The following is a 13,105-nucleotide window of genomic DNA, read 5'->3' as shown; positions in this document are numbered from 1 at the left end:
TACCCCAAATAAGACCCAATCAACCAATAGTACATCTCACATCCAGAAACAAAAAGATTACAGCTTACACTTAAATAAAATTAAAATGAAATTGGCTTCTCATTACTTACATTATTGAGGGCAGCTATCCCACTGTATACCCGTTCCAATCCAACATAGATTTGGAAATACAGTCCCACATTTGTCCCATTTAAAAAGTTTCATCCTTAAACTTATCCCATCCCATCTGATTCTTTTGGAAACTATATTTCAATCCAAGAATACCTTCATTCTAGTACCATAATTTAAGCTCAAAACACACAAAACCAATAATCATTACTTCAAACCCACCCACATCCACACACACACACACACGTGTGTGTGTGTGTGTGTGTGTATATGTATGTATGTATGTATGTATGTATATGTAGTGTATATGTATATGTATAGCCAATGAGTTATTCCTTATTCCTTAATAATGAGATGGAAGGTGAGGTCATGGGTTCAAGATCCGCTAGGTGCGTGTGCAGATTACCAATAAAAAATTGTATGTATATGCTTTCTTAATATAACTAGTGTGAAGATTTTATTAGAAAGATGAACAGCCTAAGTGTAGAAGTTGTACTAAAGGTTTTAAAGAATTAGAATTGAACATCATCAAGAAAACCTGCAAGAGAGAGAAGAGACACTGCCAATCACATTCAACCACTCACAAATTTATATGGATTTCTACTCAGAAGTAGATAATTAGTGATGTTGAAAATACAATTGTTTCTCTATCCAAATTGTTTACATAAGGCAGAGTGGGGCAATGCCCTAAATTGGACCATTTCTACGTCTTAAAAATACTTTAGGAAAAAAATTGGTTTTGAGTCTTTAGCACAATCCATATACTCAGATTAGATCCAAAATTTAATTGCGTAGATGTATCTAGGGAGAATTCACTCTGCAGCAACTAATCCCTAGATACGCATGTCGTGATATTTTATTTCACAATTGAAGCATTAAAAAAAAGTCCTAAAGTTAAGGGATTATCAATCGGTAATGTCGCTCCAATACCCAACCAAAAGGCTACTGCGATACCAATCTAAAAGTCCGTTGTTGCTAATTGCCAACAAAAATATCAACAACCTTTTTTAAATGAATGAAATTTATTTAAAAAGTGCAGCAAAGGGTACAATCCTAATACGTGGGACATATGCAATAGGTACACCAATAATCTATTAGTGTACCTAACAATAAAAAAATCAATGTACATAATCAAATTTGAAAAGGAATGACAGCTACTGTATTTTTTTTTTCTTGGTTTTATTTTTTTAGTTGACTTGAGCTCCTGTTATAAAGATTTTCATCTCTCCCCTCAACTTTATTGTTTTCCCTTTCTTATCTTTTTGTGTTAATGCAAATTTTATATGTTAGAAATTTTAAAATATATGCCAAGAATTTTTCCTTTTTTAAGCTTGCTTTTCCTTTTTCATATATAGGTTAATTTTGAAGACACTTGCAAGGGTTTCCTAGAGTTTGCAAAGGTATGATCAAATTTGAAGGTTTTCATTATATATTTTTTGGTGTGTTTTCCTTCAAATTTCACATGCATAATGCCCTACATGCTATATATTTATTATTCTATTACTGCATTATATACTTGTTACAAACGAGAATAAAATAATATAGAGAAGCAGAAATAAGAAAGAGAGAAGAACACAAGGGATTACATGGTTCGGCCAACGGCCTACAGCCACAAGATAAAGCCCTAGCAGCTACATTTTTATAGTATACTCAAGTAAACTATTACATTGCACCCTTAATAGGAACCCTTAATAGGATATATAGAGAGACTAGAAGCTAGGGTTAGCCCAACATTGGGTTACACCATAACTGGGCCTCTTAGGCCATTACATCAACATAAACCCAATACTTTAACGAAACTTAAATGCTTTATCATTAAACTTGTGAATTGTACTTGATGGCATATTGAAAAGCTTAAAATGTATGTTATGTCTTGTAATATATCTTGTGACATATTGGGGTTGGCCTTACTTTTTACACTACATTTTGTTTGAGGTTGGGGATGGATCTAGAGTGTAGTTTTGGTAGGATTTTTGCTACGGGGAGAGCCCTCTAAATATGTGTTTTCCAGAGTTATTCTAGATCAGCCGAGATTAGGAGGCTTTTGTGGAAAATCTTATGAAGTTCTCTAATAGGGTTCTTTATTGCAATCTGAATTTAATGAGAGTTGTTCAGGATTGGGGGTTGGAGTTTTTGTCCAATTTTACGGATATTATTTATGGCATTTCTATGAGAGGCTGGGAGGATAAGATGTGTTGGAAATCAGATAAGAGAAGGGGTTTTGAGGTTAGTGGCTATTATTGGGTTTGGTTAATTTATCAAAATTTGATCATTTGTCACCATGGAGTTACAATGTTATGTGCAATCCTTTACTTATCAAAAATAAAATCATCAGTCACTCTAGTGATGAGATCCTGGATTGCATATCAATTTAGTGGAGCCTAGCAACATTTGTGGATGTTCTGAAGTGCATATATGGCTGCCCATTGCATATTACACCGAGTAATTTCATTCCTCTTTTTGAGGTAATCATTTACAAGGTTTTGATATTTCTACTATTGTGGTGTATTAATTCATGCATAGTGGATAGGCTCTGATATGCCTCCTCCTCCTCCCCTCCCCCCTCCTGCACCCCACCCTCACCCTTTTCCCCAACCGCCACCACTTTTTTTCCCATTCTTACCACCTTTACACACCCCTCCTTCCCTTCCTTTGTGCTTTCCTCCCTAATTTGGGATTTACCCATATCCTTATTCTCCTCCTACATCTCTGCCTATCTCATCCCCACCTCCTCAGCAGCCTAACCAGACCAAACTGCCTAACTTTTCTCCTGCACCTTTAGCTATACCAAATATTCCCACCGTTAAAACCTCACAAAATCTCCATCCGACAACTCGTGAACATGGGGGCAGCAAGAGGTCTTCTTGCATTGATGCAAAATTTTTTTCTCTTTCTTTTGATGGGGGGCGGTCTGATTCATATGCCATTCATGAGACGTGACGGGATGTTAGGAGTTCTATTTGGGTTGGACGTAGGGGTATGGAGTGGATCCTTACTTGTTTCTCTGTCATACGAGACTAGGTGCCTGGTCAAGATGTTCTTTGTAAAAGATTCAGGGACAATGGGAAATTGATAGAGTTTTGCGATAGATCAAATAAAGCTGGGCTTTTTGTGGTCATAGCAGTATACTTTGGAGGGGCTCGAAGAGGTAGTGTTATGATACTAGCAAGTTCTAATAGTGCTAGTTGGTCTCTGATCCAGAAAGAATTAAGGAATTTTTTATCTGGTGCAAAACCTCCATCTTCGGCCGGAGCTTCCTTAGATAATAGTGGCAGTTGGTCAAACAGTCGGCGGTGGTTGGAATGGGAATAATTTGCCTATCTATGGTAACCAATGGAAGTTAAGGAATTTTGAAAAAATTGGAACTACTTTGGGACATAACGTGATTCATGGAGATCCTATAGTAAATGTTTCAGTTATAATGGGAGACCCATGCGGGTATTTAATTTTAAGTTGACATCTACAAATTTGGCTTTGAGAATTTGTAAGTCTAAGGGTGGGCCATGTGTGGTGACATATTTGGATGAGAAAGATGCTTTCACGGAAGGTTTGAGTGTGAATGGAGATCAATGGTGCAATCCTCAAGATGAGTGTGTGCCATTGAGCGACAAGAATGGGTTGGAGTTGTTTAAGGGTGGTTCTGAGGCTCTTCTGCTACAGTGGAAGCATAGTGGAACTAACACTAGTGGTCCTTTTCACGAGGAGGCAAAGAGTGGCTTATTGGAGTGCTCACCTCTATCTAGGTGGGATCCTTTTGAACAGAGGGAGTTGGAGGTGACATGGGAAGTTGATGAGTGAGAGGTTCAGGGGTCAGAGGTGAAAAATTCGAAATGGGTGGTGAACTTGATGAAAATTTTCTGTAAAATTGTGGGTTTTTCCATTGTCATGAAGATCAATGTTTGGCTTTGTTTCGTCTTCTGGAACAAGACTGCATCGATGTGGATAACCTTGGAAATTCTAAAGGGATAGTAAAAACAAAACAAAAAGGGTTCAAGGAACTTAAAGGTTTGATTTCTTCAATTAATTATGATAGGGTATCTTCCAAAGGGAGGGACAGAGGTTCTTTACATGGTAAGGGGCTAATCACTACTTTTAAATGAGTTTATGGCTTTTATCCTGGAATGTTAGGGGATTAAACAATCCTCAAAAGCGGGAGGTATGCTAGAATCTTCTTAAGGAGTGAAAGTGTGATATTGTTTGTTTTCAAGAAACCAAGCTGTCTTCTTTAAACTCTGCTATTGTTCTAAGTCTTTGGGGTAGTCCATTCCTTGACTGGGTTGCTTTGGATGCAGTCAATACTACAGGGGAGTGTTACTGGTTTGGGGCAGGAGAGTTTATGAAAAAATTAACAGTGCTACAAGTCAGTTTTCTATTAATGTTTTGCTGAAGGGGGTGGTGGATGATTTTGTATGGGCATGTTCTAGAGTGTATGGTCCTAATGATGATAGCCAACGAGGTGCTCTGTGGGAGGAGCTCACAAGGACACACTCTAGGTGGAATACAGCTTGGTGTGTGTTTGGGGATTTTAACATCATTCGATATTCGAGTGAGAGATTTGGTTATGAGGCTTTCAGTCCAGCTATATTTTCTTTTTCAGATTTCATTAAGGCTAATTACCTTGTGGATTTACCCCTTGAAGAGGCTTCTTTCACCTGGTTTAGAGATTCGGGGACAGATTGTATGTCAAGAATCAATAGGACCTTGGCATTGGTGGATTGGATAGATCATTTTGGGAATGTGTCTCAAAGGGTGTACTCCCCTAAGTGGTTTCTGATCATTGCCCACTATTGGTGGTTGTTGGTTGTGTTAATAAAGGTCGAAGTGTTTTTAAGTTTGAGAATATGTGGTTGAAAGAAGAGGGTTTTGTGGAGAGAGTTCGGCAATGGTGGAATGGGTATTGCTTTCTAGGATCTTCGAGCTTTATTTTGGCTCGAAAATTAAAAGCGCTTAAAGATGACTTAAAAAAGTGGAATAAGGAGGAATTTGGGGACTTGGCCTTTGGGAAGAAATGCCTTTTATCTGAGTTGTTGGGTTTGGATGCTAAGGAGGACTTGTTGGGTCTTTCACAGGAGGAACAAACTTGTCGTATTCAGATTAAAGGTGACATTGCACATTTATCCTTATTGGAGGAGATTTCTTGGAGACAAAAGTCACAGATTTTGTTTGTGAAGGAGGGTGACAATAATGCTCGCTTTTTTCACCAGGTAGCAAACTTACATAGAAGAACTAATCATATTTGAAGTATAGAGGTGGATGGTGTCCTTTATGAGGATAAGGGTGAGGTGCGGTCTAAGGTGGTCCATTTATATCAGGATTTGTACACGGAGTCAGAATCTAGGCGTCCTTCTATGGAAGGTTTGGAGTTTGCTTGTATTGAGGAGGAGGAGCAGATTGCTTTTGAGAGGGACTTTTCTAAAGAAGAGGTGGTACAGGTCCTTCAAGAGGTCGGTGATAAGGCCCCAGGTCTTGACGGCTTCACTATGGCCTTTTTTCAAAAATGCTGGAGTGTAATGGAAAAGGATGTTATGGCCTTCTTTGATCATTTCTGTAGGAGCTCAGAGTTTGAACGGTCTTTGAATGCTTCTTTTTTATTTTTTATTCCCAAGAAAAATAATGCACTGAATATTAGAGATTATCGGCCTATCAGTTTAGTGGGCAGTATGTATAAGCTGCTATCTAAGGTGTTGGCTAACAGATTGAGGACGGTGTTGGATAAACTCATTTCGGAGTCACAAAATTCTTTTGTTGGTGGTAGACAGATTTTGATTCAGTGCTTATTGCTAATGAATGCCTAGATAATAGATTGAAGTGTCAGACTCCGGGGGTGGTGTGTAAGTTAGACATTAAGAAAGCCTATGATCATGTAAGTTGGGACACTTTGTTTTATTTGCTAGAGAGGATGGGCTTTGGGGGTCGATGGAGAAGTTGGGTAAAGGCTTGTGTCACTACTGTTTGCTTCTCAGTTTTGGTTAATGGTTCTCTTGCTGGTTTCTTTAGTAGCTTTAGAGGCCTTAGACAAGGTGATCCATTGTCTCCCCTTCTTTTTCTTTTGATCATGGAGGTTTTAAGTCGTATTTTGAAGAAAACTGAGGACAGTGGCCTTATTTAGGGTTTTCATGTGGAACCTATTAATTCTACTAGTATTCTTATTTCTTATCTTTTATTTGTTGATGACACCGTTATTTTCTGTGATGCTTCTAGGGATCAGTTGCTATCTATTAGGTTGGCTTTGACTTGTTTTCAAGCTTTTATTGGTTTGAAGGTGAATATGGGGAAAAGTGAAATTGTCCCAATTAGGGAGGTGAGCAACATTCACAATTTGGCTAACATTCTTCAATGCAGGGTAGGCAATTTGCTTATGATTTATTTGGGAATGCCATTGGGTACCTCATATAAGACAGCCTCTCTGGAATCCGATTCTAGAGAGGATAGAGAAGAAGCTGTCGGGCTGGAAGCGGCTTTATTTGTCAAAGGGTGGCAAACTCACTTTGTTGAAAAGTACCTTGTCAAGTCTTTCGACTTATTATCTTTCCCTTTTTACTGTTCCTAAAGCTGTGGCGATGAGTTGGAACGTATTTAGAGAAATTTTTTGTGGGGTTCTTCAGCTAAGTGCTTCAAATATCCCTTGATGGCTTGGGAAAAGGTTTGCTTGCCTTGCGAGTTGGGTGGGTTGGGTATTTGGAATTTGGTGTCATTTAATCAGGCTCTATTAGGGAAATGGCTTTGGAGGTATGGCCATGAAACTACTCATTTGTGGCGGAGGGTTATAGCCATGAAGTATGGGGAGGGGAAAGGGGGCTGGAGCACTAGAGTTTGTAGAAGGGCTCATGGTTGTGGTTTATTGCGTATTAGTGAAGGGTGGGAAAGTTTTTCTAGGCATTTGTCTTTTGTGGTGGGGGATGGTTCTCGTATTCTTTTTTGGCATGATAAGTGGACTAGGGAGAATTCTCTCAAATCTCTTTATCCTCAGCTATTTGTGTGTTTAGCTAATAAGGAAGCTTGTATTTCTGAAGTGTTCAGTCCTCCAGTTGGTGATAATGATAGAGTATATAGTTTAAGATTTTATAGGGAATTTGATGATTGGGAGTTGACGGCTTCCTATTCCCTTCTTCACTTCATTCAAACTCAAATTCCTAGGGGTGGAGGTAGTGACAAACTTTTTTGGTATCTTAATGGAAGTGGGAAGTTTGATGTTTGGCCTTTTTATCATAAGATTCGAAATGTAACTCTTTCTACTTTCCCTTGGAAGGAAATTTGGAAAGTAAAGGTTCCTAAAAAGTTGGCATTCTTTTTGTGGACGCAGCTCATGGCTAGATCCTTACTTTGGGTAATCTTATGCTCCGTGGCTGCACTTTGGCAAATTGTTGTTGTATGTGTTGCTGTAATAAGAAATCTGTGAATTACTTGCTGATTTCTTGTCTGGTTGCTTATTCTCTGTGGATGTATATGCTTCGGCTGTTTGGGATTGTTGGGTCATGCCAAGTTCCGTTGCAGACTTATTTTTTTGTTGGTATCATTGGCTTGGGAAACATAATTCTGACATTTGGAATCTGGTTTCAAGCTGTTTAATGTGGAATATTTGGACTGAACGGAATCGGCGTTCTTTTGAGGATATGGGAAAATCATTAGATCAATTGTTAGATTTATGCAAATGGACCCTCTTTGATTGGTCTCGATGTTGGGGCCTCTCGGATTGTTCTACTCTTACGGATTTTCTTGTCTCTTAGAATAGCTTAGTGTTTGTTTGCTTCTTTTTACCTGTCTTTTTTTTTTTTTTTTTTTTTCAACAACTTCAACTTTACATCATGTACACCCTCTAATGTGGTAGTCTCTTGTTGAACCTTCTTTTTGTCAAGTATAATGGAATCGTCCTTCTCAACAATAGGCAATATATCCTTCTCAACAATAGGCAATATATCTGACTCTTCAATAGGTTGAATTAAATCTACTGTGAATGGTTTAAATTGCTCACTTTCTTGTTTAGGCTCTACAATATTGTCTTTCGCATGTGAAATTTTACCTTTGGAAGTTATTGTTCACCTTTTGAGACGCTTCAATTAAGTTTGCAGAAATATTTTGGAGGCTATTTGTCAATTTCTCCATGGCTTTCTCCATGGTAGACTGCGCTGGAGTGGGCTTAGGATTAGAAATTGCAAAAACATTCATCCTATTTTCTTCAAATTGTGCAATTGGTTGTCTGTTCCATTGCCTTACACTGTCTCTTGGATCTTGAAAATTGAAATGAGAAGATTGGGGTAGCTCCTTGTGAAATACAATACAAATGTATTCTTTCATTTTTTCCCAAGTAATTTGAGACTGGTGACAACTAAAGTGAAGCCACTCATAATGGTCCTAAGTCCTAACACTCTAAATCTATACCAGAAACTCTCGTTGTGACATACTAAACCTTTTCCTTTGCAGCTGATAAACTCACTTGTGCAAATAATTGGTCCACGTCGAATAACCAATTCTTGAAAAACCATAAGTTGTCGTTTGGAAAACCATAAAAAATAGTTGGTTCCAATACCACAATGGTTCTTCTGGAATAATCTTCAACAAATAATTGCAACTAGTGACTCAAATGACTGCACGTGTGCTGGTTGGAGTGACCTGGTTTATTTATTTATTTATTATTATTATTGCAATTGGTCTGGTTTAATGAGTTCACTTTTTTTTTTTTTTGTGGATGTTTGGGTTGGGTCAAAAGGCAGGGTACAAACAGGTGTTTTTTTTTTTTGGGAGGAGGGTGGGGGGGAGGGGTCAGTAAGGTGGGGTTTTAATCTAAAATGGACTGGGTCAGGTATCAAAGGCTATCTAAAGAAGCCAGGTTAGGGGAGCAACTCAGATGGGAGACCATTGGGTTACCTTTTGAGATTTGGTTGGTGGGTTTGGCATGACTGAGCAACATTGTGTGAAAGCGAGGCCTGCCAAGGGATGGCGGCAGTGCAGTGTAGAGACAGTGACAGTGTGTGGCAGCGCAATGTGGATGAGGACCCAGATCGAACCGAGGCAGTGCTGCCCTTCAGTGCTGGTCATTGGATCCAAAAACCAGGCTTGAACTCTGGTGGTTGTTTCTGGGCTGGGTCTTGCAGTTATGGGTGGCAGCTGAGTCCAGTGGTTTCTAGGCTGTGGGATCTGTGGTCGGCAAGAGGTGGTTTTATTTTTGAAGTGTGTAGGGCCTTGATTATAAACTGGGGCCTCAAGTGTACACTGGAAAATAAAGGATAGAAACCTAGGAGTCAGCAATTAGGCTTGCTTGGAGTCAGCACCAAGCGAAGAAAAAACTACTAGGAGTCAGCACCAAATCAAGAAAATAACTTTTTTCATTCATCAATTTCATCTCCAAAGGAGTAAAAATTATTGCTTATATAGATAAAATAAACCCTAATTTTAATTGGCGTAGGAAACCCTAATTGCCTTAAAAAAAAAAAAAAAAAAAAACCTTTCTTCCAAATATTAAAATACTAATAGCCTAATAAACTACTAGGACTAAAACAAAAAATACAACCGACTTTCAAAAATAAATAGTACTAAATTAAAATTAAAATTAAAATCTCCTTGTGTATCCCGCATCATGGGTACTTTGCCAATTTTACCATATCCATGCATCATAGTTTTGATAAAGCCAAAAGAAACTTTTGGAAGCATATTTTGACATACCATTTAGACCATAGTGTAACTTCATATTTACCAGAGTTAACTGTTTAACCCTCCAATTTATTTTCTGAATTTAATTTACTCTGAACCATTTAAAACACTGGTAGGACCAGAAAAGCAATGAGTTACTGCAGTTCATATGACCTGGCTTGTTTTTGTTCAGGTTATTAAAATATCTCATAATAAGTGATAGGGATTTAATATCAAAATTGTGGAACTATGTTATCTTTGCGTGCTTGTCAACTTTTATCTTTTTTATACTCTTATTTATAGAGGTTAATAGAGAATATACACATGGAATTTATTTCCTTAAGCTTTCAGGTTATATAATTGTGGGCAGCTTCCAAAAATCTAAAATTTAATACGTAAATGTCAGTATTTTTTCTTGCCAATCAAATGTAATATTAAACGTGTAATCAACATTTAAGATTTTTCTAACATTAAAATGTCACTATGGTTTGATTGGAGTCAGCCTGACAGTGGACCTTTTGACTATTTTCTTGACAGTCACAAGTTGGTTGTGTAATGGGCCTAATGGCCACTGTCACATCAATCCATAAGTTGTGGATCATTAAACTAAACCACGCTTTCATCTTAACCAAAACCTAAATGCTTATTGTTTCGTGTGGATTTAGTATATCAGGCTTCAATTTGGTGGTCCAAAATGTGGTTAATTGTCCCCATATTTATAAGATTATATATGTCGGTTCTAAATATGTGTACTGAGTTATGTTTCACCTTAAATTTTAAGGAAATTCTCCTTGATTAAAAGGAGTAAAGGACAAATGCAATGTCCAAAATGACAGGGACAGAGACGTTGAGAAAAAAAACTATACATTGCTAAGGACCTAACAGCAGATATTGTTGTGATTAGTGCAGAATTGTGCAAAAGTGTCCACATGGACAAACCCATGTAATTGGAATTAAGTTGTCATTGAGTTAAGTTCAAATTGTCTCTTGGGGAAAAATAGATTAGGTAGGCAGAAGGCAGTGTCTCTGGAACATATGCTATCACTGAAGAAAAGATTTCATGATGGATGTCATTAAGTACAAGAGACAACCAGACCATCAGTAGATGCATTTTGAAAAAAAGAAAAAGAAAAAAAATTGACGGGCTTTTCATAGTATTTATGCATAAGATCAGGAAGTGTCCCAGTAAATAAAAAGTGTATAAGAAATTTATGTTTATTACTTTTCAACAACTTACAAATTTTGAGTATGTGCCCCATAGATCCCATGGAACAACTTGATAAATATTGCTTCAAAGTTAATCAATTAGTGATTTTAAATCATGCAGTCATTGCTTTTCTTATGCAATTTATGCACTTGTTAATGATGAAACTGTTTTATTTGGAAATGATTTCATTGATTTTCTTACTTAATTCTTCAAACAACTGTCTTTGTATCTGAGTTGGGTTTTCACCTTTTGCATATTCCAGAGTGGTGTGAAGGACAAGTTACAGAGTACCTGGTTGCAACATTCAGTGATTATTTTACAGATGTGAAGATGTGAGTTTTCTTCTTCTCTGACCTTGGAAACCTTATTTTTCACTGTCTTTAGGTTTCAATACTGCAGGCTTTTGTTGGTTCAACACACATTTGTGTACCTTTATTGTTTTGAATTAAAGTAGTGTTTGACATGGACAGGATTACAGCCTTTAGTGTGCTCCCTTCTTCTATCTTTTGGCCATCTATTATCCTTGATATGTTTTGCGTGCATCAGGATGGCATCGAAAATTAATCATTTTTTCTAAATAGTTTTATTCTGGAGCATAGCCTTTATAAGATGGATTGTGTGGTTGGAACGAAATCGTCATTCCTTTGAGGACAAAGAGAAGACGTTGGATGAATTAAAGCTTTTATGCCATCATAGTCTATGGGAGTGGTCTAGTTGTTGGGGTTTTTCTGATTGTTCTTCTCTCTAAGTTTTTGTCCTCCCTTAGCTTAGTTTCCCGATTACCCTCTGTTTGTTGTACTGTTTGTTCCTTTTATTTCTTGTTGTTCATCATCATGAACTTCTTGTATTTCTCTTTTTTCTATCTTTTATACAAGTTTTCTAATTACCTATCAAAAAAATAAATAATAATAAGATGGGACTAGCAACTATTTGAGGTGGTTAGGGACCAACATTCAGATTAAACAGCATATTTGATTGGATTTTCAACATGCCTTTTCTTTTCTTCAATAAAAAGAAGAAAGCTTGGAGCTAACTTTAGTGGTCCCCTAAACCGGTATCAGGGACATATGATCTTAGTGTGTGGAAATCAATTAGAAGCGGTTGGTTAGCTTTTTCTAAATTTCTTTGGTATGACGTGGGTGATGGTACTAATGTGAAGTTTTGGGAGGATGTATGGCGTGGGGATTGTTTTCTTAAAGAAATATCTCCAGAGTTGTATAATATTAGTCGGGCAAGGGAGTCTTTTGTGTCGGAGGTCATGCGTTTCTCTCATGGGAGGATTCATTGGGACATTCGGTTCCGTCGCCTAGTGCAGGATTGGGAGGAGGAAGCGTTGGATTTGTGTTGTTGTATGCTTTATTCCACAAATGTACGGGGCTTTGGTGCTAATAAGGTTTGTTGGAAACCAGCAATGAGTAAGGTTTTGAGGTTAGAGATTTTTACCACTCTCTATCCCTTCTTCTAACATTTCGTTTCCTTGGAAAAGCTGATGGAAGCCAAGAACCCTTCTAGAGATTTTTTTTTTGTCTAGATTGCTGCCTTGGGAAATTTTGATGATTGATAATATTGGAAAGGATATTGTTGTTGGATTGGTGTATATGTGCAAAAGATGGGGAATCGTGACATCTTTTACTTCACTTTCGTAGCTATAGTTGTGGTCTATGGTATTCTATTTGTTTGGTATCCATTGGGTTATGCCATATAAAGTTATTGAGTTGATGGCTTCATGGCAAGGCAAGTTTGGAAGACAGAAATATAGATTTCTGGAGGTTTGTGCCACGTTGTTTGTTTTGGTGTTTATGGCAGGAATGGAATGCTAGATGCTTTGAGGACTTAGAATGGTTGATCCTTGATATAAAGTCCTTTTTCTTTCATACTCTCCTTGAATGGAGCTTATGGCTTGTTTGGAAGTTTAGAGAGGGAGGAGAGTAGAGGGGAGTAGAGGGAAGGGGAGTAGTGGGGAGGAGAGTAGAGGAGAATGATTCACCTCCACCTTATTTGGATGTTCTTAAAATTAGTAAGGGGGAAGGGAGTAATTAGCCATTCTCCTTGTGTAATTTTGTTAATATAATAAGGGTAAATTAAGTAATTTACTTGGTTAATAGTTTATGTACTCTACTCCCCCTCCAAATCTCTCCAATTTGGGGGAATTAAAATTGGGGG

General features: G+C 37.6%; 1 protein-coding gene across 1 annotated transcript in view; it reads left to right on the top strand.

Annotated features, from left to right (window-relative positions):
* LOC112031991 (exocyst complex component SEC6) overlaps nt 1–11,274 on the top strand; it is a gene marked incomplete at its 3' end in the record, with an annotated part of 37,415 nt that extends 26,141 nt beyond the window's left edge. The window contains 1 exon segment of the mRNA XM_065771808.1: nt 11,205–11,274. Within this exon segment, the coding sequence (XP_065627880.1) occupies nt 11,205–11,274 (70 nt within the window).
* Between the last annotated feature and the right edge of the window lie 1,831 nt (nt 11,275–13,105).

This window comes from Quercus suber, unplaced genomic scaffold, assembly GCF_002906115.3.
Source record: "Quercus suber isolate HL8 unplaced genomic scaffold, Cork oak 2.0 scaffold_49, whole genome shotgun sequence".
Classification (NCBI taxonomy): domain Eukaryota; kingdom Viridiplantae; phylum Streptophyta; class Magnoliopsida; order Fagales; family Fagaceae; genus Quercus; species Quercus suber.
This window is presented reverse-complemented; position numbering and strand designations above follow the sequence as displayed.